General features: G+C 41.1%; 2 protein-coding genes across 8 annotated transcripts in view; one reads left to right on the plus strand and one right to left on the minus strand.

Moving 5' to 3' along the window:
- Positions 1-13,074, minus strand: part of ST7L (suppression of tumorigenicity 7 like) — a 97,932-nt gene extending 84,858 nt beyond the window's left edge. For 2 of the 7 annotated variants that reach the window (XM_025372169.1, XM_025370910.1), the window contains exons 1-3: positions 12,284-12,548; positions 9,899-9,981; positions 3,595-3,757 (exon numbers count right to left, since the gene is read on the minus strand). In XM_025372169.1, coding sequence (XP_025227954.1) covers positions 3,595-3,757; positions 9,899-9,981; positions 12,284-12,488 — 451 coding nt within the window. In that variant the 5' untranslated portion in view covers positions 12,489-12,548. Of the gene's footprint in view, positions 1-3,594; positions 3,758-9,898; positions 9,982-12,158; positions 12,792-13,007 lie in introns of those variants that run through there. The other 5 variants (XM_025369241.1, XM_025370050.1, XM_025371595.1 and 2 more) reach the window with 5 other exon arrangements.
- CAPZA1 (capping actin protein of muscle Z-line subunit alpha 1) overlaps positions 12,494-27,498 on the plus strand; it is a 49,398-nt gene continuing 34,393 nt past the window's right edge. The window contains exon 1 of the mRNA XM_025374931.1: positions 12,494-13,241. Within this exon, the coding sequence (XP_025230716.1) occupies positions 13,203-13,241 (39 nt within the window). The 5' untranslated portion in view covers positions 12,494-13,202. The remainder of the gene's footprint in view (positions 13,242-27,498) is intronic.

Raw genomic sequence — 27,498 nt, forward strand, 5'->3', positions numbered from 1 at the left:
GCCCAGGGAAGAGATGTTTAAGGGCCTAGATATGGGGCTATGAATGTTGAAAGAAAAGATAGAATGGGCCGGGCCTGGTGGCTCATGCCTGTAATTCTAGCACTTTGGGAGGCCGAGGTGGATGAATCATCTGAGGTCAGGGGTTTGAGACCAGTCTGGCCGACAGTAGCGAAAACCCGTTTCTATTAAAAATACAAAAATTACTCTGGCATGGTGGCAGGCACCTGTAATCCCAGCTACTCGGGAGGCTGGGGCAGAAGAATTGCTTGAACCCCGGAGGTGGAGGTTGCAGTGAGCCAAGATGACGCCATTGCACGCCAGCCTGGGCAAGAAGAGTAAAACTTCATCTAAAAAAAAAAAAGAAGGCAGAATGGAGTCAAGATAATTTTTAAGGGGGAATTAATACAATTTGGGGTTGATTGGAGAAAACGGGAAACATAAATGATATAAACTAAAAAGAAACCCAAAGATTTCTAAAACGGGAATTGGACGCCATTAAAAGATTTTAGAATTATAGAGGAAGAACTATGGAAGAAGACAATTAGTTTCATTTTGGACAGAGTGAGTTCAGGGTGGTTAGGGCCATTAAAGTTGGAAAATTCTAGCACAGAGTTAGAAATGTAGTTCTAGAGTTTAAAAGAGAGCTTGGGGGTAAAAATTTAAAATTGGTTCCCCCCAGCATATATGTCTGTGGTAGCTAATATTATTGAATAAGATGAAGTTATCCAGGGAGAAAAATATTGAACAAAAGGATGCATTAATTCACTTAAAAAATTTTTTTCCCCCTTAGAGACAGGGTCTTGCTCTGTCACCCAGGCTGGAGTGCAGTGGCACAGTCATAGCTCACTGCAGTCTCAAACTCCTGGGCTCAAGTGATCCTCCTGCCTCAGCCTCCCAAGTAGCTGGAACTACATGTGCATATTACTGTGCCCAATTGATTTTTTTAATTTTTTGTAGAGATGGGGGTCTTGCTATGCTGCCCAGGCTGGTCTCAAACTCCTTGTCTCAAGTGATTTCCTTACCTCAGCCTCCTAAAGCACTGGAATTATAGGTTTGGGCCACTATGCCCAGCTTTTAACTCACTTTGAGATCCAACTCAAGTATTTCCTCTGCAAAATATTTTGCGGCCCTCCCTCCAAGAATAACTGACCACTCTTTCTTTTCTGTCACCATAGTATCTTGTATAAGATACCATGTATCTTTATAGAGTATCATATATAAGACACTCTATAAAAGCAGTTAACCATATTCTTTTACTGTCAATTTATTTATGTCTGTATCTTCTACCAAGATGAAATGTTCTTAAGGTTATCTTCACTCTCATTACTAATGGCATACTCAGTCTTACAATGGAAAATAAAATCACATCATTTGCTATTGTTATAATTATTCATATATTGAAGTCAGCTTCATGAGGACGTATCTGTATCATATTCATCTTAATATGTCTTACTCTTAGGGGTTCTGTAACTATTTTACAAAAAAAAAAAAGAAGAGGAAAGGAAATGACTGTTCCTTCTTGTACTCCTGAATGGCTGCCAACCCTACCCCACTATACCTGTCAGGCTTCAGGACTCCACTTAAATGGTGCTTCCTCAGGGACTTTGACCAAATCTAAAAAGTGCCACCAAGTGCACTCAGGCAGTATTTTTCTACTAAACTATCATAACTCTAGTGGTTAAGCTATTGAACAAATGAGATATTTGGAATATTATGGAATTAACTCATCTCTATTATTACTATATAGTTATTACCTATCCCAGTGAAAGGAACAATAATCCAAAAGTATTCATTTTTGCCAGGCGCGGTGGCTCACACCTGTAATCCCAACACTTTGGGAGGCTGAGGTGGGAGGATCACTTGAGTCCAGGAGTTCGAGCCCAGCCTGGGCAACATAGTGAGACCTCATCTGTATTAAAATAATAATAATAATAATTTTATTTGGCTTTATAAATTTTCCTTTCCTAATTATATATCATTAAAAATACTCGCTTTCTAGCTGGCCAGTCTCGGTGGCTCACGCCTGTAATCCTAGCACTTTGGGAAGCCGAGGCAGGCAGATCACCTGAGGTCGGGAGTTCAAGACCAGCCTGGCCAACATGGTGAAACCCCATCTCTACTAAAAATACAAAAATTAGTTGGGTGCAGTGGCACATGCCTGTAATTTCAGCTACTTGGGAGGCGGAGGAAGCAGAATCGCTTGAACCCAGGAGGCAGAGGCTGCAGTGAGCTGAGATTGCGCCACTGCACTCTAGCCTGGGCTACAGAGAGGCTTTGTCTCCAAAAAAAGGCCGGGTATGGTGGCTCCCGCCTGTAATCCCAGCACTTTAAGAGGCCAAAGTGGGTGGATCATGAGGTCAAGAGATTGAGACCATCCTGGCCAATATGGTGAAACCCCATCTCTACTAAAAATACAAAATATCAGCCAGGCATGGTGGTGCATGCCTGTAGTCCGAGCTACTCGGGAGGCTGAGGCAGGAGAATTGCTTGAACCTGGGAAGCAGAGGTTGCAGTGAGCTGAGATCGCGCCACTGCACTCCAGCCTGGCAACAGAGCAAGATTCTGTCTCTAAATAAATAAATTAATTAATTAATTCACTAGTACTCGATACAAATAGAGGAACAGTCTACAGTAAAAGTATGACAATGGAATACCCATCCATGAAGAGCTGAGACTTTGATGCCTTTTTAGGTATATTGAAAAAAAATTTTTTTTCCTACTTTTCTCTCTTGGCAGAGATGGCTGTTTCTGTTCTCTCCTTTATTAGTCATAAGATTCCCTGATTTGCTGGGCACATATATATATACACTGAGAAAATGTTGAAAATTTCTAGCCTTCCTTATAGCTAGTAATGGCCATATGAAACACATCTGACCAGAAGGAAGTAAGGGGAAATAGTATGTAACATTTCTGAGAACAGTCCTTGGCTTTTGTGGGGTGGAGTAGAGGGAAGAAGTGACCTTACCCTGGATTTCTTTCCTTCCTGTTGATTGGAATGTGGATATGATGGCTGAAGCAAGAGCAACAGTCTTACACTACAAAGTAAAAACTACATTTGGAGATGGCAGGCTAACAAAATAGAAGGGGTCTGGATATCTGATGCTTATTGTTTTCCATACTAGCCATGGACTGCCTATATTAACATAAAAGACAAATTTCTGTGTCTTGGTCCATTTGGACTGCTACAACAAAATATCACAAACTGGGTAGATTATAAAGAGCATAAATTTATTTTTCACAGTTCTGGAGGCTGGGAAGTCTATGACCAAGGTACCAACAGATTTGGTATCTGGTGAGGGTCTGCTTTCTGGTTTATAGATGGCGCCTTCTCATGGTGTCCTCACATGGTAGAAGCGGCAAGCAGCTCTCTGGGGTCTCTTCATAAGGGCATTAATCACATCCATGAGGACACTGCCCTCATGACCTGATCACGTCCCAAAGACCCTACCTTGTAACATCACATTGGTGATTAGAATTTTGGGGGAAACACAAACATGCATACCACAGCACTCAGCTGTTCTGAGTTTTCTATCTCCCAGAGCCAAACTCAATCTTAAATACACAGCTCTGAAAACACATCAGAGAAGCAGTCACCTGACAAATTCTGTCTGCTGGTTTCACTTTCTCTGTTCCTTGAAGGAGACCCTGGTTCTGAAATGCTGCTCTCTGTTCCTCCCATCAGTGGTTGCAAATGGCTTACAGATACTTGCTCAATAAAAGATGTGCCATGCTTATGGAAGTACCACCATTCAAATACCTATGACAAACAGAAAATATCCTCCACTTAGAATTGATCAGCAGACACACGAGCTCAAATTAAAACATTCACTCAAGATGTCCTGTTCAATTCAGCATTTTAAATGCACTCTCCTTTCAAAAAGAAAAAAACATACAAACACAAGATTCAACAATAACACGTCACGTAAAAGTGAAATACCTTTTTTATAGTTTTGTCATAAAATTTAGACAAGCTTAAGCAAAACTAGGCATATGTAATAAAGCATTAAAAAACAGTAAGCATTTTAATCTATAAGTAATTTAACTATGTTAAGTTACATTGTCATTTTATTCTATCTGCAGCATAAACAGTTTTCAAATGATAAGCATAGTGGATGAACAGACTAGACTAGGATCAGCATGCCCATGTTTGACTCCCAAATCAGTCATTTATTAGCTGTGTGCTGTGGGCAAGTCACTTAATCTCTAACATCTCAGAGCCTCAGCTAAATGTGGTTAACAAGAATTATAAGTGCTTTCTGAAGCAAAAAGTACTACTCTGGTATTTGGCAAAATTATTAATAAAGGTTAAGAGTCAGGTTGATTCCCATTTTGAACCATTTAAAAGTCAGGATGTTCATTTATTTCTGTTTCCATGGTTTATCACTGTTATAAAAAGAGAAACCAGGCCAGACACGGTGGCTCACCTCTGTAATTCCAGCACTTTGGGAGGCCGAGAAGTCCCAAAAGAGGGATCCTCAAGAAGGATCGCTTGAGCCCAAGAATTCTAGACTAGCCTGGACAAAATAGTGAGACCTCATCTCTACAGAAAAATGTACAAATAAAATATTAGCTGGGTGAGGTAGTGCATGCCTATAGTTCTAGCTACTCAGAAAGGTGAAGTGGGAGGATCTCTTGAGCCTGGGGAGGTCGAGGTTGCAGTGAGCTGAGACTGCACTACAGAACTCCAGTCTGGGCAATAGACTGAGACCCTATCTCAAAAGAAACAAAAGAAACAAAAAAAAAAGTCAACTGACAGACTAGTCTTCTGCCAAATGTAGTGGATACACGTATTACTTTAAAGAATAAACAAAACATATCCACAACTAAGAGATTTTAATCTTTTTATTTCCTATTGTTTTAAAAAATTTTTTGAGATAGGATCCCACTCTGTCACCAGGCTGGAGTGTAGTGGCATGATCACAGCTAACTGCAACCTTGACCTCCCTGGGCTCAGGTGATCATCCCACCTCAACATCCCAAGCAGCTAGGACTACAAGCATGTGCCACCATGCCCAGCTAATTTTTATATTTTTTGTAGAGACAAGGTGTCACCATGTTGCCCAGGCTGGTCTCAAACTCCTGGGCTCAAGTGCTCTGCCTTCCTCAGTCTCACAAAGTGTTAGGATTATAGGTGTGAGCTACCATGACCAGCCAGATTATAATATTTTTGAAAACTATTTTACGACGACCACAAACAGAACACATCACAAAAAAATCAGCTTTTTCAACTCTGTAGGAATGCTATTTTTCTGCTTCAGTAAATAACAGAACAAATATGCTACATAGGTGTCAAAAGTATAGTCCATGTTGTGGCCCACTGACTACATGCCACAACGTTTACAGGAAAGTGTGAGAAAATCAACGTGCAGCATTTTTTTCTATCATGTCACTAATGTTTTACGCTCAATCTAAAATGGCATCTCTTTCTGCTCACTCTTAATAAGTTAGCAAGAATTACCACCAAATGAGGCCATGGTTTGACTTCTACTATATGTTTTACTAAGAAGTGAGATAAAACTTCTTTACACAAGCAGAAATTGTTCATGTGACAGAAAAGACAAGGTTTATATTGAATAAATCTTGGTTAGGAAAATTGGATAGGGCCAGGCATGGTGGTTCACGCCTATAATCCCAACACTTTGGGAGGCCAAGGTGGGAGGATCACTTGAGGCTGGGAATTCAAGACTAACCTGGACAACATAGTGAGACCCCGTCTCTACAAAACATAAAAAAATGAGCCAGGTGTGAGGGTGTGTGCCTGCAGTCCCAGCTACTTGGGAGGCTAAAGTGGGAGGATCGCTTGAGCTCAGCAGGTCGAGGCTGCAGTGAGCTGTGACTGTACCACTGCACTCCAGCCTGGGTGACAGAGTAAAACCCTGTTCAAAAAAAAAGAAAAGATAAATATAATCAAGGGCAACAACAACACACTTTCCTTCACTATACAAAGTGCAGGTGGGTTTTCTAATAAATGAGTATGAAGTTAGTGGCTTTTTCAACTTTTAAGTCAACTTTTTAACACACATGAACAATGATAATAACTGCAAATACTTATTGAAAGCTTTCTATGAGCCTCGCATTATGCCAAGTCCTTGACATGCATTATGTCATTTAATTTTTGTAACAACTGATTTTAGAGATGAGGACACATTCCAAACTTAAATAACAGTTCACACCACCAGTAAGTGGCAGAGCTAGGATTCTTATTCAGGTTTGCCTGACTTCAGAGCTTCCAACCATTACACTAGACAGTTTCATAAATATATCTCTTTATATATGTATATGTGATTATATGTATATACAAGTGTGTTAAGTCCAGGTGGTAAAAGAAATTATAAACACAACAACCTTTGCTAATAAAAACCCATCAATATTGCAAGGGTAATAATACAGTTTAATCTTTAAAATGTTACTTGAATTTCCTAATTTGTATATATTTAAAACACTGCTTTATAAAGAATAACAAAAGGTTTTGTTGAGTTTTTGTTGTTGTTATTGAGACAAGGTCCACTCTGTTGCCTGGACTAGAGTGCAGTGGCATGATCACAGCTCACTGCAGCCTCGATTTCCTGGGCTCAAGCAATCCTACCACCTCAGTCTCTGAAGTAGCTGGGACTACAGGAATGCGCCAACACAACGTGCTAATTTTTAAATTTTGTACAGAGACCAGATCTTGTTCATTTGTCCAGGCTGGTCTTGAACTCCTGGGTACAAGCAATCCTCCTGCCTCAGGCTCCCAAAGTGTTGGTAGTACAGACACGAGACACCATACCTGGCCACAAAAAGTTTTTTACAAGGTTTTAGACATCATATATATAAGTAAGTTATCCCCCTCTTATAAATGAGGAAATTATAGCTTAGACTGTTTATGTAGCTTGCCCAAAATTATCAGCTAGTAAGTGGCAGAGTTAAGATTCAAAATTTTATCTTCTGTTCCCAAACCAGTGCTTTTTCCACTACATCAGCTGTTTAATATTGGTAGTTTCTTTAAAACAAACAGACAAACAAAACAACTATATTAAATAGAGACAGAGTCTTGTTGTTGCCCAGGCTGGTCTCAAACTTCTGGCATTAAGGGATTCTCCCACTCCATCCGCCCAAAGTGTTGGGATTACAGGTGTAAACCACTGTGCCTGGCTTAAAGATAGTTTATTATCTTTACTTAGACCTTTGTATGCTATGGACTAAATATGCTAAAATATATTTATGTTAAATTATGAGGCTTATATTAACATGTAGTTTTAATCCTGAATTCCTCAATAGTTTCTATTTTTTAAGCCAAGAGAAAAATCTCGTTCTTGTTTGGCATTTCACTTTAACAAAATGGTCTGTATTAGTCCCTATTTAAAAAAATAGATCCAATACAAATGCTATTTCTACTACAGCTGGAGAGCACCACCTAGAGATAAAAAAAAAAGAACAGGCTGGGCATGGTGGTTCATGCCTGGAACCTTAGCACTTTGGGAGGCCAAGGAGAGTGGATCGTTTGTGCCCAGGGGTCTGAGACCACCATGAACAACACAGTGAGACTCTGTCTCTACAAAAAATAAATAAAAATTTAAAGACAATAGAAAAATCTATTGGCTATGCATGGCATAAAACTTCTTAAGATTTTTATCTGCAGCAGTATTGTTCCAAAGTGTACACTAGGAAACATGACATCCTAGGGATGTTAATGTGAATTATAAAAAATATTTTAATTTCCTTAAATTAAAAATATCTTCTTCAAGGAAAAGTTGAATTAAAGTTAAACAGTTTTGGTGTTTTTGCTTTTGTTTTTTGAAACACAGTCTTGTTCTGTCACCCAGGTTAAAGTGCAGTGGCACCATCTTGGCTCACTGTAACCTCTCCCTCCAGGGTTCAAGTAATCCTCCCACCTTGGCCTCTCCAGTAGCTGGGACTATAGGTGCATGCTACACACGGCTAATTTTTGTATTTTTTTGAAAAGACAGGATTTTGCTATGTTTCCCAGGCTGGTCTTGAACTCCATCAGCCCACCTCGGTCTCCCAAAGTGCTAGAATTATAGGCATGAACCCCTATGTCAGGTCAAACAGGTTTCTTAACTGTGAGAATTCTCAGAATAATAATAGCCAAAATTCATTAAGTGTACACTCTGAACCAGCTACCATGTTATAAACTTACAACATTATCTGATTTAGTCTTCATAATCCTATAAAGTTCATGCTGTTATTAACCTCAGTTAACAGATGAGGAAATGGGCTTGAAAAACCTATAGGTTGAATTTATGACACATAATTTTAGTCTTCCCAGTGTTGCCAATATTAAAATACTGTAGTCAGACATGGTGGCACATGCCTGTAATCCCAGCTATTAGGGAGGCTGAGATGGGAGGACGGCTTGAGCCCAGGAGTTAAGGTCACAGTGTGTTATAATGGTACCTATGAGTAGTGACTGCACTCTGGCCTGGGCAACGTAGTGAGACTCCATCTCAATTTTTTTTTAATGGGCAAATTTTATATAAAAACTGTATATCCAGGTTCTATTTATTTATTTATTCATTCATTTTTGAGACAGGGTTTCTCTCTGTCATCCAGGTTGGAGTGCAGTGGCAAGATCTTGGTTCACTGCAACCTCCACCTCCCGAGTTCAAGAGATTCTTATGCCTTAGCCTCCCAAGTAGCTGGGACTACAGGCACGCACCACGATACTGTTACTTTTTATATTTTAGTAGACGGAGTTTCACCATGTTGGCCAGGCTGTTCATGAACTCCCGGCCTCAAGTGATCTGCCTGCTTCAGGCTCCCAAAGTGCTGGGATTATAGGCGTGAGCCACCACGCCCGGTCTATCTGGGTTCTCTTTAAATCATTTGAAAAATTGAAAAACCTGGTAATACTAGTTGCAAGTCTATATGGCAACAATTAGTTTTAGCCTCTTTAATTTTTTTATTTTTCATTTTTTTTGAGACGGAGTTTCACTTTTGTTGCCCAGGCTGGAGTGCAATGGCGCAATCTGGGCTCAATGCAACATCCGTCTCCTGGGTTCAAGCGATTCTCCTGCCTCAGCCTCCTGAGTAGCTGGGATTACAGGCATGCGCCACCACCCCGGCTAATTTTTTGCATTTTTAGTAGAGACGGGGTTTCTCCATGTTGGTTGGGCTGGTCTCGAACTCCCGACCTCAGGTGATCCACCCGCCTTGGCCTCCCGAAGTGCTGGGATTACGGGCTTGAGCCACTGTGCCCGGCCTTAGCCTCTTTTAGAAGGGGCATGCACTGTCCAGGCTACCCAGTCCTCAAAGAAATAAGAATTTAATTATTAAACTCTATCCATTTCACTCATTTTTGTTACCAACTTGGGCTCTGCAGGCATTTAATTTCCAGTACACCCCAAGCCCTCCCTGACTACAGTTTACAATAAGCCTTTAATATGTAAATAAATACTGTCAATCTCTAAAAGTAGATTGGGAGATGCAGTGTTCCCCAAACTTGTTTGAATAGGTAATCTTTTCAAATGCTGAATACATTTTAGAAATGCTGATCCATAGGTAATAATAATTTATAAATATTATAACCATATAAAGGATCTTTAGGCCAGGGTGGTGCCTGATGCCTGTAATCCCAGCACTTTCAGAGGCCAAGTCAGGCAGATCACCTGAGGTCAGGAGTTCGAGACCAGCCTGACCAATGTGGTGAAACACCGTCTCTACTAAAAATACAAAAATTATCCGAGCATGGTGGCTGGCACCTGTAATCCCAGCTACTCGGGAGGCTGAGACAGGAGAATTAGTTGAACCTGGGAGGTGGAGGTTGCATGAGCCGAGATCATGCCACTGTACTCTAGCCTGGGCGACGGAGCAAGACTCCGTCTCAAAAAAGGAAAAAAAAAAAAAAAATCTTTAGATAAATACCAAAACATGAAGGAAGGAAATGGAAACTACTTACAAATATTAGTCCTGATATCAATGAAGATGTCCCTGTAAGTGCCACATAGAATTTGGGTGTCAATGAATTTAAAAATACAGTCACTGTCAAAAGAACAAGAATCAAAGTTTTAAAAAATGCAAATTTAATGTACTTAGGTTACAAATATGCGAGTATCTTTATGAGTGATGGGACTTAAGTCGTATTAATATCTAGTGTGAAATTCACTTGAAAAAGTTTTAATTTGTATACATAATATACATAATGGCTTATAACTATTTGCAACAAATCAAAATGAGGTAATTCAGCTTGCTTTAAAGAATAAAACTAAAGCACTTATAAGTCATAATTTAGACAAGAACTTTTGCAAGTCTGTAAGAATAAGAAGATAAACAAACATGCTTTTACAAAGGAGGTTCAAAATGACTCCATAATTATTTTGGTAGGATACAAAACCACTGTCTCAAATTAGAGGGAAGGAAACAGTGTATGTATTTGGTATATCAGCTAGAGAGGCAAAATGGCTCAAAGAGAAAAGCAACAAACAGAAATCTCCCTGACTTACTGAAATCCTGGAGCAGATTGTTCACTTCAAATAATTATCTCATAAGTACGGTGGGTTTTAGAAAGAAATAAAAATCTGGCCAGGTAGGATGGCTCACTCCCATAATCTTAGAGTTTTGGGAAGCTAAGGCAGGAGGATCGCTGGTAGCCAGGAGTTCAAGATCAGCCTAGGCAAATAAAATAGACCCAGTCTCTATGCAAAATTTAAAACTCAGCTGGTCATGGTGGTGCACGCCTGTAGTTCCAGCTACTTGGAAGGCTGAGGCCAGAGGATCGCTTGAGCAAAAGAGTTCAAGGCTGCAGTGATCTTGCTACTGCACTCCAGCGTGGGTGACAGAGGGAGACTCTGTCTCACAAAAAATAAAAAAGAAAAAGTAAAAAAGCAAAATCTATAGTAATCAACTATTCTCATCTAAATGTATATGGTTAACATGTAGAAAAATAAATGACAAGTCGGCCGGGCGTGGTGGCTCACGCCTGTAATCCCACCACTTTGGGAGGCCGAGGCAGGCGGATCACGAGGTCAGGAGATGGAGACCATTCTGGCTAACACGGTGAAACCCCATCTCTACTAAAAACACACACACACACAAATCAGCCAGGCGAGGTGGCGGCCGCCCGTAGTCCCAGCTACTTGAGAGGCTGAGGCACGAGAATGGCATGAACCCGGGAACCGGACCTTGCAGTGAGCCGAGATCGCACCACTGCACTCCAGTCTGGGCGACAGAGCGAGACTCCGTCTCAAAAAAATAAATAAATAAATAAATGACAAGTCAATCAGTAACACTGTGCATAGAAACCGCCGTTAAGCACTTCATTCACCTGTTACAGAGATGCCAACTTAGCTCTTCAGTTTAGCTTATTTTAGTGTGCTAGTTATAGTTGAACTTGATACCTTATCCTCCAAAAAAGCCAAAATATTTCCGAACTTTACCTCACAGTCTTTCATGTTATCTCTGAACAGGAAAGGGGACATTTGCTGCCTTCTGCTACAGAAAAATCAACCACTATACTGAATCATATAACAGAAATACTTCTATCTTGTTCTGAGGTTGCTGCTCAGAGCTTGACTGAAATATAATCACATGGTAAGGGGATCTAGGCCCTAAACACTTTATCCCGTCTACAACTAAAGAATAGTACAGTATATGAGAATCCATCAGGATCATCACTTCTTACATGTGTTAGTATTTTCAGCACAGACTACATAGCAAGTGTTCTACAGATGTCGAAGGAACTAGCAAACGGACAGTTGTTTGTGGCGCTCTCTCACTTCCTGTACTACATTACTCAAGATAAGCCTAAAAGAACAGACAAAAATATCACGACAACTATTTCTTAACAGAACTATTTTAAAACAAGAGAATCGTCAATTCAAATCATGCCATTTTCTTTCTCTGAAATCTTTAAATTATAGATGTGCTCATCTTTGTTGCCTGGATATGAGTTCTCTCAGCTGGGCGGCGAGAGACTCAAAGCAGTGACTTTATGGGATCCTACCAGAGGTGGGGGAGCCAATATAAATTACGTATCCTAATCTGAGAATGCACCCTTCTGTCCTAATACCTGAAGCTTATAGCTTGTCAGGTGGCTTTTCCACGGAAAAACGAGGACATAAGAGAAAGGACGGACCTTAAGAGTTCTAGGGAGGAGCCGGTAGAGACAGCAGGCTTGACAATCAACTGCAAGGTTGCAGTCCAAAAGAAAAAGAACCCACTTGATCGCTCATCATCGACTCTTCAGAGGCCCTCTAGGACTACCGAGAATCTCTTGCCCTTTGGCTCTTGCCCCCGACATCTCTCCTGGCCCCCCGCCCTGCCCCAGGAGGTCTGGTCCTCTCACCCGCTGCCAAATTCTCACACAGCCTCAAAGGGATCCTCAGAGCGTAAAGAAGCCCCAGCCCCGCCACGAACCACACCGGGGCCCCAGTCCCCGCCAGCCCGGCTCGCAGTCGCTCCCTCCAGCCCAGCATCGGGTTTAGGCCGGGGACAGGTGCAGGAGACGCTCTAGCAGCCGCGGCTTCACCCGAGCCGCCACCGTCCGCCATCTTGCCGCTATCGCAGGAGCCAGGAGCTGGGAGGGGAGAAGGACAGGAAACCGGGAGTCGGGAATCCTGGGATAGTGGCGGACCTGAAGTTGGCCTCTCTGAAGGCTGAGTCCTGGGGAACCGGGACCGAGAAGATTTCGAAGGTGGAGGAGCGTGTCTCAAGATTGAGGATACCTATTCCTTCGTGGGGCAGGGAAGGGGCGGACAGCAGCGCCTGTTCTGGAGGAACTGGACTAAGATGTGACCCCAAAGTGTTACCGCTTCCAAACGAAATGAGGGTCACCTTTCACACCCCCGCCTCCCGGGGTTGGAAAAGCCACCGATCGTTCCAGCGGCCGAGCAGCTCTTAGAGCTTTGGATTCGGCTGTCGTGGAGATAACGGGTACCAGAAAAACTGCAACAGCTACTTGGTCGGATGGAGGCCAGGAGCCAAGAATAATCGAAACACGCTGCCAGCACCCATTAGATGGATGGGAAATGAGTGTAACTCATTGGGAAAGATATTAGACTTTAAATCACCGAAGGCAAAGCCTACTTCCTGGGGCGCGGGCGCTGGCACTAGGAGACATCACTCCCGCGCATAACTGACATGGCGCCCTCTCGCTCGGCGTTTCCGGGCGGGTCCTTCCGACGGCCCCCGCGGTGATTCCATCACTCGGCTTTCTTCCCGGCCTGCCTAGCGCCCACAGCCGGGCTGGGCCAGAACAGCCCAAGATGGCCGACTTCGATGATCGTGTGTCGGATGAGGAGAAGGTAAGGGGTCCGCCTCTCTCTCTTACCTCCTCCCCCGACAGGGAACTGGGGCTCGGCCCGGCTGCGTTGGGAGCCTCGCAGTGTCCCCAGGAAAAAGAAGCTTCTTTGTCAATGCTGACATACGCTCTCCGCAGTCGGGACGCTTCCCTCTTACGGGGCTTTCCTCTGCCTCACGGTGGCCCCAGTTCCTCGTTCCTCGACTCTCCTTTTCTCTCAGGCCTGAGGCACAGCCCAGGGGCCTCCCTGCGAGGGAACAGACGTTTCCTTTATTAGATCGTGACTGTGGACTTTTTTCCTGTAATTTTGAGAGTGGGTGGTGGTTATGTTGCTACATATCAAAAAGCAGTTATTTTACCGCCTTTAGCAGTTGGGGCTAACCCCCATCCCCCATTTGTAGATATAATTGGGGTTAGTTTAGGGCGAGTCACTTCCTGGTCAGGATGGCCTCTTCCTTTTTGCTCCTCCTTCCTCAGGAAGTGATTTTGCTGTCACGACTCCTCGACAAGGAGAGGTCCCAAATGTTGTCCACCTCACTACACATGCAGTACTTTTCTCAAGTACTGTCGCCTGTCTGATTCGCTATAATAAATCTGTGAGCCTCAGGGCATGTGCTTCACAATTTGAGCACCAGTCTTTCCCTGTAGACACACCCTTTTAACGATAATTTTTGAAAATTTTGTTTCTTGTTAACAAATGTAGAATAGCTGATGGATTTTCTTAACTTCAAGAAAGATTTTCTGTAACAGATAATAAACTGCATGTTAACACGTTCAAGACTTGACAAAGCGTCCTGCCTTGTCTGGTGCTCCACTGTGGAGTCTTTGATTAGCTGAATTTGTCAGTGTGCAGTTTGTATACTTATTTCTTGAAAAGCGTCTTAAATACAAGAGCACATTCTAAGGTGGAATAACTTTTCTTCTGACAGTTGCACAGTTTCATAACAGTTTTGTCAGGCTTTTCAGTAAGTACATGATTTTAGGGCACGTGGAACTTAGAATGACCTCACGAGACAACTTACTTACAAGAATTATGACATTTGTCTCCTGCTGTGGCTATTGGAAAATGTGTCCCCTTGAGTGCTCTGTAAATCTACCAGGGTGTTTTTTTAAATAAGAAGTTGGGATGGGGAGGGGACTGTTATGATCCATAAGTCCTCTGCACCGAGTAACTTGATACATCATACCTACATATGGCATGCCATTTTGAAATGCTTAACAAGCCATTAAACAACAGCATTAGATTTTCTCTTATTTGGAAACTGATCTTCATACATAAGATTTAGGACAAAAACAAAGACGTATATGAGCTTATGCTGGAAATCAATCTATAATAAATTGTTCTAAGGCAAATAGTTACTATTCAAATAAAATTAAGCAAAAATCCTGTTATAATACAAATCCTGTTACAACTAAATAATTTTTTTTTTTTTTTTTGAAACGGAGTCTCGCTGGGCTCACTGCAACTTCCGCCTCCCGAGTTCAAATGATTCTCCTGCCTCAGCTTCCCAAGTAGCTGGGATTACAGGCACCTGCCAACACGTCAAGCTAATTTTTGTATTTCTTGTAGAGACTGAATTTCGTCTTGTTGCCCAGGCAGGTCTCAAACTCTTGGGCTCAAGTCCATCCGCCTCCGCCACTTAAGTACTGGGTTTACAGGCGTAAGCCACCGCGCCCGGTCAAAATTCCACAAATAATTTAAATAATAAACTTTTAAGTTTATTGTGCCTACGTGATACACATTGACCGGTGTTGTTGGATTTTTGTCTTCGATACCAGGTTAGAATGCCTTTAATTAAACTTGGGAAAGTATATTTTTTAAAATGCCAATTAAGATGTCTTTAAATACTGGCAGTGTTTTAATAACATTAACGTGTTGGGTTTTTTTTGTTTTGTTTTGTTTTGAGTTGGAGTTTCGCTCTGTCACCCCGGGTGATGTGCAGTGGTGCGATCTTCGCTGCAACCTCTGCCTCTCTGGTTCCAGCGATTCTCCTGCCTCAGCTTCTCGAGTAGCTAGGATTACAGGCGCCTGCCACCACGCCTGGCTAATTTTTTTGTATTGTTAGTAGAGACAGGGTTTCACTATGTTGGCCAGGCTGGTCTCCAACTCCTGACCTCGTGATCTGCCCGCCTTGGCTTCCCAAAGTGCTGGGATAACAGGCGTGAGCCACTGCGCCCGGCCAGTCTTGGTTTTTTTAATAGCAGATCTGTGACCAATTTCGTCTTCTAGCATAGTTTTTTTGTTGCCAAATATATTTCAATATTGCTTTTTATCTTGGTTACATTTTCTAAAGGCAGTAAACCTTTAGAAAATTTGGTGATAATGAATGGACTCTAATTTCCTTATAAATATGTATGTAAAAGCTAGTAAAATCATCTATTCTCATAACTGCTGAAGTTTTTTTAATCACTTTGTAAAAAGGAAGTTGGGTTTTGTTACCTGAAATGGTCATGAAGAGCTATCTAAATAAAACAGGAAGTTGAAAGTGTAGTAACTTTTAGAAATAAACGTTTTAGTTGTAGCTTTGAGTTCACAGTTTCTGAGAATGAACCTGAGCTCTTTAGTTACATGCTTAGCAAGACAAAGATACCATAATTAGGAAGCCTGAAATATGAGATGAATTACTTCTTTGGGTTCTTTTCATTGTCTGTTTTCTTTATTTCATTCAACATTTGTAAAACGTAAAAGCAAAGATAATTTTCTGGAAAAAAGTGTGATTAGCATATTTTTTCCCTTTAGCCTAACTAGAAGAATATTTGTGTACAATTTCAAAAGTATGGTAATTGAGAAGTTATGTTTTCAGCTTAGACTAATGCTTTCAGTAATAAGGTGACGTTTTCAGTATTAGGAAAAACTACATGTAGGAATAACTACATGCTTTCAGTTTAGACAACGGTAGTGGTTTTAAGGCATTTTTGAGAATCAAGTTTATCAGAATTATTTAGTAGAGCTGTTGAAAATGCTGTAAATAGATGAAATATGAGGGCTCTGTTAGAGCATATGAAAAATATTTATACTTTTTTGAAACAGAGTCTCACACTGTCTCCCAGCAGGTTGGAGTGCAATGGCACAATCTCGGCTCACTGCAACCTCCACCTCCCGGGTTCAAACGATTCTGCTGCCTCAGCCTCCCAAGTAGCTGGGATTACAGGCACCTGCTACCACACCCGGCTAATTTTTTGTATTTTTAGTAGAGACAGGGTTTCAGTATGTTGGCCAGGCTGGTCTCAAACTCATGACCTCATTATCCGCCCTCCTCGGCCTCCCAAAGTGCTGAGATTACAGGCGTGAGCCACTGTACCCACCAAATATTTATACTTTTAAACTGGATCCTTGATTATGTATTACCTCCATAATTTGCTAGTTACCATTGTAGGATAAAGCAAGCCCTAAAGATTGTTTGGTGTGGCTGTTTTCTAACGAGTCATCAATTAATATTAAAACTGTCATTCTTCCATCTTCACTTTTCAGTTAGCTTTGCTGAGAGGTATTCATATAATCTGTTAAGAAATCCTAGGACAGGCTGGGCTCGGTGGCTCACGCCTGTAATCCCAACACTCTGGGAGGCCAAGGTGGGCGCATCACCTGAGATCGGGAGTTCGAGACCAGCCTGACCAACATGGAGAAACCCCGTCTTTACTAAAAATACAAAAATTAGCTGGGCACAGTCGCGCATGCCTGTAATCCCAGCTACTCGGGAGGCTGAGGCAGGAGAATCGCTGGAACCTGGGAAGCAGAGGTTGCGGTGAGCCGAGATGGCGCTATTGCACTCCAACCTGAGCAACAAGAGTGAAATTCCATCTCAAAAAAAGAAAAGAAAAATAAATCCTAGGACAGGAACATAAAGCCTAATAAGCAGGTGTAAACTCACATGTCCAGTCTTTTGTTAGTAGTATTGATTTATCATAATTTCTTCCAGAACACTTGGCTGTTTTATTATGACCGGGCTTAATGCTAAACAAAGTAGTGTAAATTTGTCAGAAAATTCAGATCCCAGGTTTTTCTGATTGTGTAGCCGTGCTTTTTTCACTATACTGTTCTTTTCCATATAGCTATGAATGAAAAACCACAGTAGAGGCTTCCATCTAATGGATTATAAATGAGGTAGTATGGGTCGGGCGTGATGGCTCACGTTTGTAATCCCAAACTTTGGGAGGCCAAGGCTGTCGGATCATCTGAGGTCAGGAGTTCGAGACCAGCCTGACCAACATGGTGAAACCCCATCTCTACTAAAAATACAAAATTAGCCGGCGTGGTGGCACGCCAGCTACTCAGGAGGCTGAGGCAGGAGAATAACTTGAACCCCGGAGGCGGAGGTTGCAGTGAGCCGAGATCATGCCATTGCATTCTAGCCTGGGCAACAGAGCAAAACTCCATCTGAAAAAAAAAGGGGGTGGGGGAGGTATTATGATGTAATGGAAAAGAGTGATTGTGAGTGTTAGATTTGGCCTTTCCCTGTCGTGCTTCTAGTCACCTTGTGACTGATTTTGGAAACATCACTTAACCTCTATGGGTGGGCCTTAATTTCCATCTAAAATAGAGAAGTAGGGGGGAATTGGATCAAACCAGCCCAAGAAAATTTAATTAACTATTTCAAACTCTAATGAAAAATCTCTATTTTAAAAATTGAAACACTAAAATGTTCCAGAAGGTTCTATTCATTGTCTGCTTTCCTACATTTGCCCTGATAAGAAGACTAAGTTCTTTGATGACTGAAAGCATGTGTCTTTATCTAGTGCCTAGCATAGTGCCAAGCACACAGTGTAGGCACCGCCTATTGGTATGAAAGAGAAAACAACTTCATTAATTCTCATATCTCCCCAGTTAACACCCCTTCATCTCCTATAAAACAACCCTTCCCCCACAATTGTTTCTGTTAGTCTCTAGGTGTTTCTTGTGGTCAAGAGTACGTCCACAGTTTGGGTGCCTCTGTGCATTCCTTGTATCTGAGCATCTACTGACATCATTGGTGCTCTGCTATGCCACTGCTGGGAACATTTGACCCCTCTAGGAGCATCTTCCTAATAGATCCCATAAACTGCAAAGCCTTATGGTTACCAAAATGATGGTGTGTATATATACACTGGAGCCTTGCAAAGCCCCTAATGAAAGTATTTCCTTCACCAGCTGGAAGTACTCTCCTTTAGCGAGCAGATTAAAACACACACCTGGTGTGTGTTTTAAAGAAAAAGGACCGAAGAGAGAAAAAGTTTCCAAGGCATGAATGAATTAAGAGTGACAGATGCTACTGAGATAGAAAGATGAGGACAGAGAAAACAGCACTCACTCTGACAGTATTCTTTCCAACTGGATTTGGTAAATAAGAGTGAGAGGTACCTCGAGTGAGCAGTGGGAGAAGTCATACTGAAGGGGTAAGCAGTGATTGACATAAGAAAGTAAAATAAATTCAGGTTCATCCAGACACCCCCCTAATCTTGCCTTGACCCAGAAACATTGTGGTCACAGGGCTTTCAGCCTCCCATTCCCATAAGAAAGCTTCCTAATTATGATATCTTGGTCTTGCCAAGCATTTAGAGGGCCTTCCTCTGTAGCCCTCCAGATAGTGATTTGAATTAAGTAAAGCTCTTTTTAGATAAGTGTTCTAGTCCAGTCTGAAATCAGCTTGTTGGTCTTTTTGGCACTGTCATTGCCCAGTACCAGCACGTTCTTGGCTCCTTGCCACATCTCTGGCCACAATGTGGGAGGCAAAGGCAGTGAGCATTTCCAGAGTGGTGAGATGAGGCGAGGTCCACACAGCATCTCTGAACAGCAAGTCCACACAGGGCTCAGAGTCATCGTGCTGCATGTCCACCTCATGTCCACAGTATCTGAGCAGTTGAGATTGGTGGAGTGGACCTTCTAGTTACTCATCACCTAGAGGAAAGTCCTCATCAACTCCACTTCTCAAAGGGGTGGAATTGAACCTGAACCTGCTTGACAGATGAGAGCCCAAGCCTAGCCAAGGTGGCTGCCATGGTGACCCTTGTCCTGAAAGCCATTTCCATTAATTTAAAAATTGTAGGTATATAGGAACTATAATAACAGGCTTAAAATTGAAATTTGCTCTGTGTGGTGGGTCACACCTGTAATCACAATACTTTGGGAGGCTAAGCCGGGACGATCACTTGAGCCCAGAAGTTTGAGACTAGCCTGAGCAACATAGTGAGATCCCTGGCTCTTCCAAAAAAAAAATTAAAATGATGGGAAAGGGCATGAGTAAAAAGTCCCCTCCTGCCCCTGTCTTCCACCCACCCAGTTTCCCTGACAAGTAGCCAATATTACCAATTCCTCTTGTATCTTTTCTAATTCTATGCATATACAAACACACTTTTCACTTAATAATATCTCTAACCTGTCAACATTCCTTGTACCATTATTTTCATTCAGGACCTTTTTTAATGCTTGAATTATTTTTAACAACATGTTTAATTATCTCTCTGCCTCAGGCCTCTCCTTTCTTTCTACATCCTTCCTGGTTTATCATAAATTCTTCACAGCTATAATGTATTATGAAATTTTGAGCAGTGTGTAAAATTTATCTTTGGTACAACTTCACATACAGATTGTTAAGGCAGTGTCGGTGAAATGGAACATTGATCAAACTCTGTTGAGTGTAGGTCATGGTATAACATACTGTTTAAACAAGAAAACAGCATAATGGCAGACTGTACCAAAGGAAGGTGGTGAGAGAACTTTACCTTGTGGATTCTTTGTTTTACATCTGGATAACATTTAAGTGCTTATTTTGTGCTAACTACTTTATATATTAACTATGTATTTATCTCACAACATCGTTATAGGACAGATACGCCCATTTTATAGTAGAGTAAACTGAGACACAGGCACATTTGAGGTTAAAATATATGACCAGGTGTCCAGAACTAGTAAATGGCAGTGTGGATACAATGCTGTTGTCTACTGTCAGAGCCTATGCTCTTACCCGTTTTGATTCCTTTTAGTAGATAGTAAGATAGTAAGCAGTTTTGATGAGATAATGACATAGTCCTCAACAGCAATCAAGTTAATCATGTAGTAACCTGGATGCCTTTGTAGACACTGAAACATTGGTGTTCTCTGGTCCTGACTGCATTATAATTGTTGCTGAATGGCCAAGTGCGGTGGTTCACACTTGTAATCCCAGCACTTTGGGAGGCCGAGGCAGGTCCATTGCTTGAACCCAGGAGTTCAAGACCAGCCTTAGCAATATAGTGAAACCCCATCTCTACAGAAAATACAAAAATTAGCCCGGCATGGTGGCACACGCCTGTAGTCCCAGCTACTTGGGAGAATCACTTGAACCTGAGATTAGGAGGTTGCATTGAGCTGAGATCAGGCCATTGCACTCCATCCTTGGCTGGGCGACAGTGCGAGACGCTGACTCAAAAAAAAAAAAAGGAAGGGCCAGGTGTGGTGGCTCACGCCTGTAATCCCAGCACTTTGGGAGGCTGAGGCGGACGGATCACTTGAGACCAGAAGTTCAAGACCAACCTGACCGACATGGAGAAACCCCCGTCTCTGCTAAAAATACAAAATTAGCCCGGTGTGATGGCACATGCCTGTAATCCCAGCTACTCAGTAGGCTGAGGCAGGAGAATAGCTTGAACCTGAGAGGCAGATGTTGCAGTGAGCCGAGATCGTGCCATTGCACTCCAGCCTGGGCAACAAGAGCAAAACTCTGTCTCAAAAAAAAAAAAAAAAAAAGTTGCTTAGTGCTCTTTGAACTTAAGTATACCATGAAGAATTCTAGTATTTATGCTGTGTTATTAAATGCATGTTGAAAAACATGGCTCTAGAAATTTAAAGATCATTAAAGTCCCCGCCCGTAACGAGGCCAAGGAGAAACTTTACAGTATGACAGTATCTTAGAACATCCTTGCCTACGGCAGAATCTGTGTTTCCTTCAAAAACAGATTTCTGAGTTCCATCCTAGGTATACCGAATCAGAATTTTTTGGAACCAGTGGTCAGGAATTATTTGTAATAAGCCTCCCAATAATTATTGGAATACTTGAGAACCATTATCTTAGCGAACTTACTGTGGTTCAAATCTTAGTCCTCTGCTTATTTAGCTCAGAAGCTTGATTGATCAGGATGCTAAACCCAAGTCTCTCTCAGGGATAAACTCATTTTAGCTAGGCTTATGAAACTAATGTATAAAACTGGAATAACAATTTAATACATATAGAAGGAACTAAGTCCTTTTTTTCAGATAGGTCAGGAACATGGGAAATCAAGTTAGAATGTTTTAACGGAACATAGAATTAGAACAAAGGAAGTTAACTTGATAGTCCAAACTACTGATGGCATTTTCTTTCATAATTGGCATATGTACCCAACACCAAAACCAAGTCAGGTCTTTGTATAACAGCAGTGGACATTTTTCCTCTAGATAAGTTCATTTGTTGTCACATTACTAGCAGGAGAGTTTTTCAGGACTGGTTATGTGTCAAAATTTTGCATGCTGCAGCTTCTACCGTCTGCTCCCCTTAGTTAATGACACTTCCATTCTTTAGTTGCTCAGGTCAAAAACATTAATGTTATCTTTGACTACTATTTCTCTCACAATCCATATGTAGTCCACTGGCAAATCCTGTAGGCTCTGTCTTTAAAATAAACCCAGAATTTGACTATTTCTTCCCACACCCTTATTCTAACCACTCTGGAAGAAGCCATTGTGACCTCTAGATTATTAAAATACTATTTTTTCTGGTGTCCCTGCTTCTGCTGTTGCTCCTCCCCAGCAGTCTGTCCTCAATGAAGCATCCAGAGTGATCTGGTTACAATGTAGGTCAGAACATGCCACTTTTCTGCTCAAAGCCCTCCAGTGGCTTCCCATCTTCTTCTAAGTCCCTATGTTCTGGCATGTTACCTCTTTGCCATTTATCTCTGACTTTATCTTCTACATGTTCTTCTTCTGGTCTTTGTTCCAATCACATATTCTCACTGAAGAATCTTTGCATTCTTTTCTCTGAAGTTCTCTTCCTTCTGTATCCCTCACTTCAGATACTTAACCAGAAGTCACCTCCTTAGTGAAGCTTTCTCTGGTTGTTCTGTCCAGTTCCAAATCCTAACATTTCATGTCCCTTTTCTTTGCCTTGTTTTTTCTCCATAGCATTTATCACTTGCTAGCTCGTATTTTACTTATTTAATCTTTGCTGTTGTCTTTACCCACTGGAATATAAACTCCATGAGGACAGTATGCTAGTGAGTCACCATTGCCTAAAACATAGTGGGTCTTCTGATATTTGTTGAATGCATAACTCTTGCTTGGATAGCATCTGTCTTGATTACATTGTTAACTCTCATAGGGCAGTCTGATTTCCAAGTTTTGTGAGACCATATTGAGGACTGCAGTACTTCTGTATTACTGATAGTTTTTTATTAACGGAGCTTTGTCCTCAGAAAGCTTTAGCAAGTGACCATTGCCTATGATGTACAGAATAAAACCAGATTTGCTATTACCATCATTACTGCTATCTGACTTATCTTACTTCATTCTTCTCTTTTATTGTCTCCAAATCTTCTGTTCACCAAACAAGAGAGTGTTTTCCCACTACCTTTTTTGTTCTTCTTATTCCTTCACTCATAGTGCCCTCCCTTTCCTCCCTTCCACCCTACCTAAAGTACTTTGCAGAGCCCAGCTTCTCCTTTTCTTTATAGTTGTCTTTCACCAACCCAGCTCAATATCCAACTACTTACTCTTAAGTTCTGTGCCTTATGTTATCTGTACTACTGCTTTGGCAGTTTTGCTGCTGTGACTTAGAGTTGTTTTTAATTTTTTATTTTATTTTTGGGACAGGGTCTCACTCTGTCACCAAGACTGGAGTTCAGTGGTGGGATTTTGGCTTGCTGCAACCTCTGCCTCCTGGGCTCAAGTGATTCTCCCACCTCAGCCTGCCTCCTGAGTAGCTGGGACTGCAAGCACGCAACTAATTTTTAAATTTTTTTTGCAGAGACAGTCTCACTATATTGCCCAGACTGGTCTCAAACTCCTGGGATTATAGGCATGACCCACTGCACTCGGCCCTGGCTAATTATTTTTAATTTTTTAATTTTTTATTTGTATTTATTTTTATTTTTTTAGAGACAGAGTCTCACTCTGTCGCCCAGGCTGGAGTGCAGTGGCGCCATCTCGGCTCACTGCAACCTCTGCCCCCTGGGTTCAAGCGATTCTCCTGTCTCAGCTTCCCGAGTAGCTGGGATTACAAGCGCCTACCACCGCACCTGACTGATTTGTTGCATTTTTAGTAGAGACGGGGTTTCACCATCTTGGCCAGGCTGACCTTGAACTTCTGACCTCATGATACACCTGCCTCGGCCTCCCAAAGTGCTGGGATTACAGACGTGAGCCACCGCATCCGACTGGATTTTTTATTTTTTGAGACGAGACATCATTGTGTGCCCACGCCGGTCTCAAACTCCTGGGCTCAAGTGATCCTCCTACCTTGGCCTCCCAAAGTGCTGGGATTACAGGCATGAGCTCACTGTGCCTAGCCTGAATTATAGTTATTTTTAAATGTTGGGCACATCTTTACTGAGGGCTATGACTTGTATAAATTGTTTTGTTAACAGTGGTAAAGTATACAGAGATTGGAAAGCTAAGGTGCTTACTGTATGTTATGTTCGTCTTATGTTGTTTGTATCTACCAGGATGATTTGCACTTTATATTAGCTTAAGGTAGTGGCTGTCAACCCTGACAGCATGTTAGAATCACCTGAGGAAGCTTTTAAACTGATGCCCAAGCCCTACCCCAGCCTATTACATCAGAACTTCTGCAGGCAGAACCCATATATCAGTATATTTAAATCTTCCCAGGCGATTCTAATGTGTAGCCAAGGTCCAGAACTACTGATTTAAGGCAAAAGATAATTTGTTGGCTTACTTCTTTGACAGCCCTACTCTTTGTCTTTATCTTTAGTATTCACCTCAGTGCCTGAGACCAAATGAATTGTTTTGTGGTTTGTTTTGAGTGAGTGAACAAATTGTTAAACACAAAGAGCTGAACTTTTTAGAAGACAACATAACTCAGAGTTCAGTGATGTCTAGGTATTTGCTTAGGGAAAAAAATTAAGTATCTGCTGTATGGGAGTCTGTCTCATGTTACCTCATGGGTTCTTAAAACAGTCCTAGATATGAGTAGGTTTTATAATCACAAATGAAGAAACTAAGACCCAAGCAATTTAGCAGTAAAGCTGGCACGTGAAACTGTATCTGACTTCCAGTGATTTTGAGAAAAAAAAATAATTGGTAAAAAGATATACTTTAAATTAGAATGCTGTAACATGCCAGATACATACCAGATCTTAAAGGCAAAATCGTTCTTGTTTCCCACTGCTGCTTTTTCCATCTAGCATGGGTTCTAACTGCCGAACTTTACCCTTTCGAACTTGACATCTGCATCATTGCTCACTAACACATGAATCTCAAGATACTTGGGGTGGTCATTTTTCCCTAATTTCTTTTATTTTATTTATTCTTGGGCAACCTGTGGACCAGAATAGGTTCAAAGAGGCTTTTTCCTAGTTTTTTAACCTTGTGGGTATTTTTTTTTAAGAACATTTAAGCTCCTAAACAAGTTGCTTATGGGATGTTTTCACTCGTTTTAATTTTCTCTTCTGTATGTTGTAAATGTTATGCTTAAATATGTCAGTTTTAAACACTACTGAGTGATATGAAATACAATGACTCCCAGTTAAAGTAAAAGTCATTCTAATGCGTGCTAAAACAGTAAAGAAGACTGTTCAGAACTATTATGGCCAGGTGTGGTGGCTCATGCCCGTAATCCCAGCACTTTGGGAAGTCAAGGCGAGCGATCACCAGAGGTCAGGAGTTTGAGACCAGCCTGGCCAACATGGTGAAACCCCATCTCTACTAAAAATACAAAAATTAGCAGGGTGTGGTGTAATAATCCCAGCTGTTTGGGAGGCTGAGGCAGGAGAATTGCTTGAACCCAGGAGGTGGAGGTTGCAGTGAGCCGAGATCATGCCACTGCACTCCATCCTGGGTGACAGAGCAAGACTCCATCTCAAAAACAAACCAAAAAAAAAAAAAAGGCTATTACAGTAGGGGAGAAAAATCAGGCTCAACTCCTAATACATTAAAGACAGCTGGGTATTTACGTATAGCCGATAAGCAGAGTTGGGGAGAAAATTATTAAGAGGAGACCATGAGGGTAGGGGGATTCATGCTGAAGGCAGTTCAAAGACTTATACATCAAAGGTAGGGGATGAAGAACTTGATCAGATATCAAGGGTGGGCAGATTCTTGCTAAAACTGGGCTAGACAGACCAAAGACAGGGATGTGGGCACAGAGGCGGGGTGGGGTGTCAAATCCTAGATCAAAAGAGGCCTTAGAGAGAAGCCTAAAGTTTGCCACTCCATGTGTATGTGAGATGTACATAATTGCTTTAGTAAATAGTGAAGTGTTTAAGACATACCAGAAAAGCAGTTATTCCCTAGAGTTTGTAGAATGTTTTAAAGTGAAATTGCTGTACTTAAAACTAACTTGCCTGACTTCACTACCTACTTGTGTCTAATAAAATTCAAAGTTGGCTACTAATAGAGAAAACAATTTCTAAAGACTATTAAAATGACTTTTGAAAGAGTGAATGTGAGGCAAATTATTTGGAAGTGCCAGCATCTATTTTTTATAATGTTGATCCTGATTTAAGACATATCTTTATGCTTTTCAAGTCTTAACCTCTTGCTTGATAATGATAAAATAAACTATATACATCTACAATTTTATGTCTAAGTGCATTCTGTGTTATCTCCAGGTCTAAACTGGGAAAATAATATTTAGCTTATTTGGAATTTTAAGAAACACAGATAACAGTAACTTTTATTTAGTGAAACCAGTATTGTATCATTATCATTATCATTATTACTAACTGTGGTCACCATGCAGTGCAGTAGAGCACTAGAACTTATTCTTCCAGTCTCACTGTAACTTTGTACCCTCTGATTGCTATCTTTGATGTCTTTCCTTTCCCATCCCTTCCCTAACCCCTCAGCCTCTGGTAACCACCATTCTATTCTCTGTTTCTCTGAGATAGGCTTTTTTAGATTCCACATATCTTGTAGTGAGATCATGAAGTATTCATCTTTCTGTGTCTGGCTTATTTCACTTAGCATAATATCTTTCAGGTCCATCCTTGTTGTTGCAAAAGACAGAATTACCTTCTTTTTAAAGGCTGTATAGTATTCCATTGTGTGTATATAACACATTTTCTTTATCCATTCATCTGTTGAGTTGATTGATACTTAGGTTACTTTTGTATCTTGATTATTGTGACCATTGCTGAAATGAACATGGGGGTGCAGATATCTCTCTGACATACCAATTTCAGTTCCTTTGGCTATCCTTTGGAATTCCTTTGGAATTCCAGAAGTGAATTTCTGAATCATATGGTAATTTTGGTATATTGTGGAATTTCCATGCTATTAGTATTTTCCAAAATGGCTATACTAATTTACATTCCCACCAACAGAAGGGTTCCTTTTTCTCCTTATCCTGGCCCAAGACTTGTTATCATTTGTCTTTTTGATAATAGCCATTCTAACAGGCATGGGGTGATATCTCATTGTGGTTTTAGTTTGCATTTCCCTGATTAGAGATGTTGAACATTTTTTCATATATCAGTTGCCCATTTGTATCTCTTTGAGAAATGTCTCTTCAGACCCTTTGCCCATTTTTAAATTGGGTTATTTGTTTTCTTGCTATTGAGTTGTTTTGAGTTCCTTATATATTTTCGGTATTAGCCGTTTATCAGATGTATGGTTTGCAAGTATTTCCTCCCAATCACTTAGTTGTCTCCTTATACTGTTAATTTTCTCCTTTGCCATACAGAAGCTTTTCAGTTTGATGCAACATCCGAAAGATCTTCAAATGGGAAAAACTCCCTTAGGAAATAGCATTGAATTCTATGCAAGCAGAGCTTACCAGGATAAGAATAACGTCCTGTATATATCTCTTTCAGGAAAATAAATGCAACTATTTATTCTTGAATACTTTGAATATTCTTGAATATTTATTCTTGAACTCTTGAATGGGTTAGAGTAAAAATAAGTACAATAAATATTTACAGAGGCACAATTTACTACTATTATACTTTCTTTAAGTATACCCTATTTGGAAAACTTTAAAAACTTTGAAATATGTGTTATTACTTTAAAGGGAAATTGGAACGGACATTTTCATAAAGCTTTTTTGGTCAATAAAAGGTTGCTACTGTTTGTAGTTATTGGTGGGGATTATTAT

This window comes from Theropithecus gelada, chromosome 1, assembly GCF_003255815.1.
Source record: "Theropithecus gelada isolate Dixy chromosome 1, Tgel_1.0, whole genome shotgun sequence".
In the NCBI taxonomy this organism is placed as follows: Eukaryota; Metazoa; Chordata; class Mammalia; order Primates; family Cercopithecidae; genus Theropithecus; species Theropithecus gelada.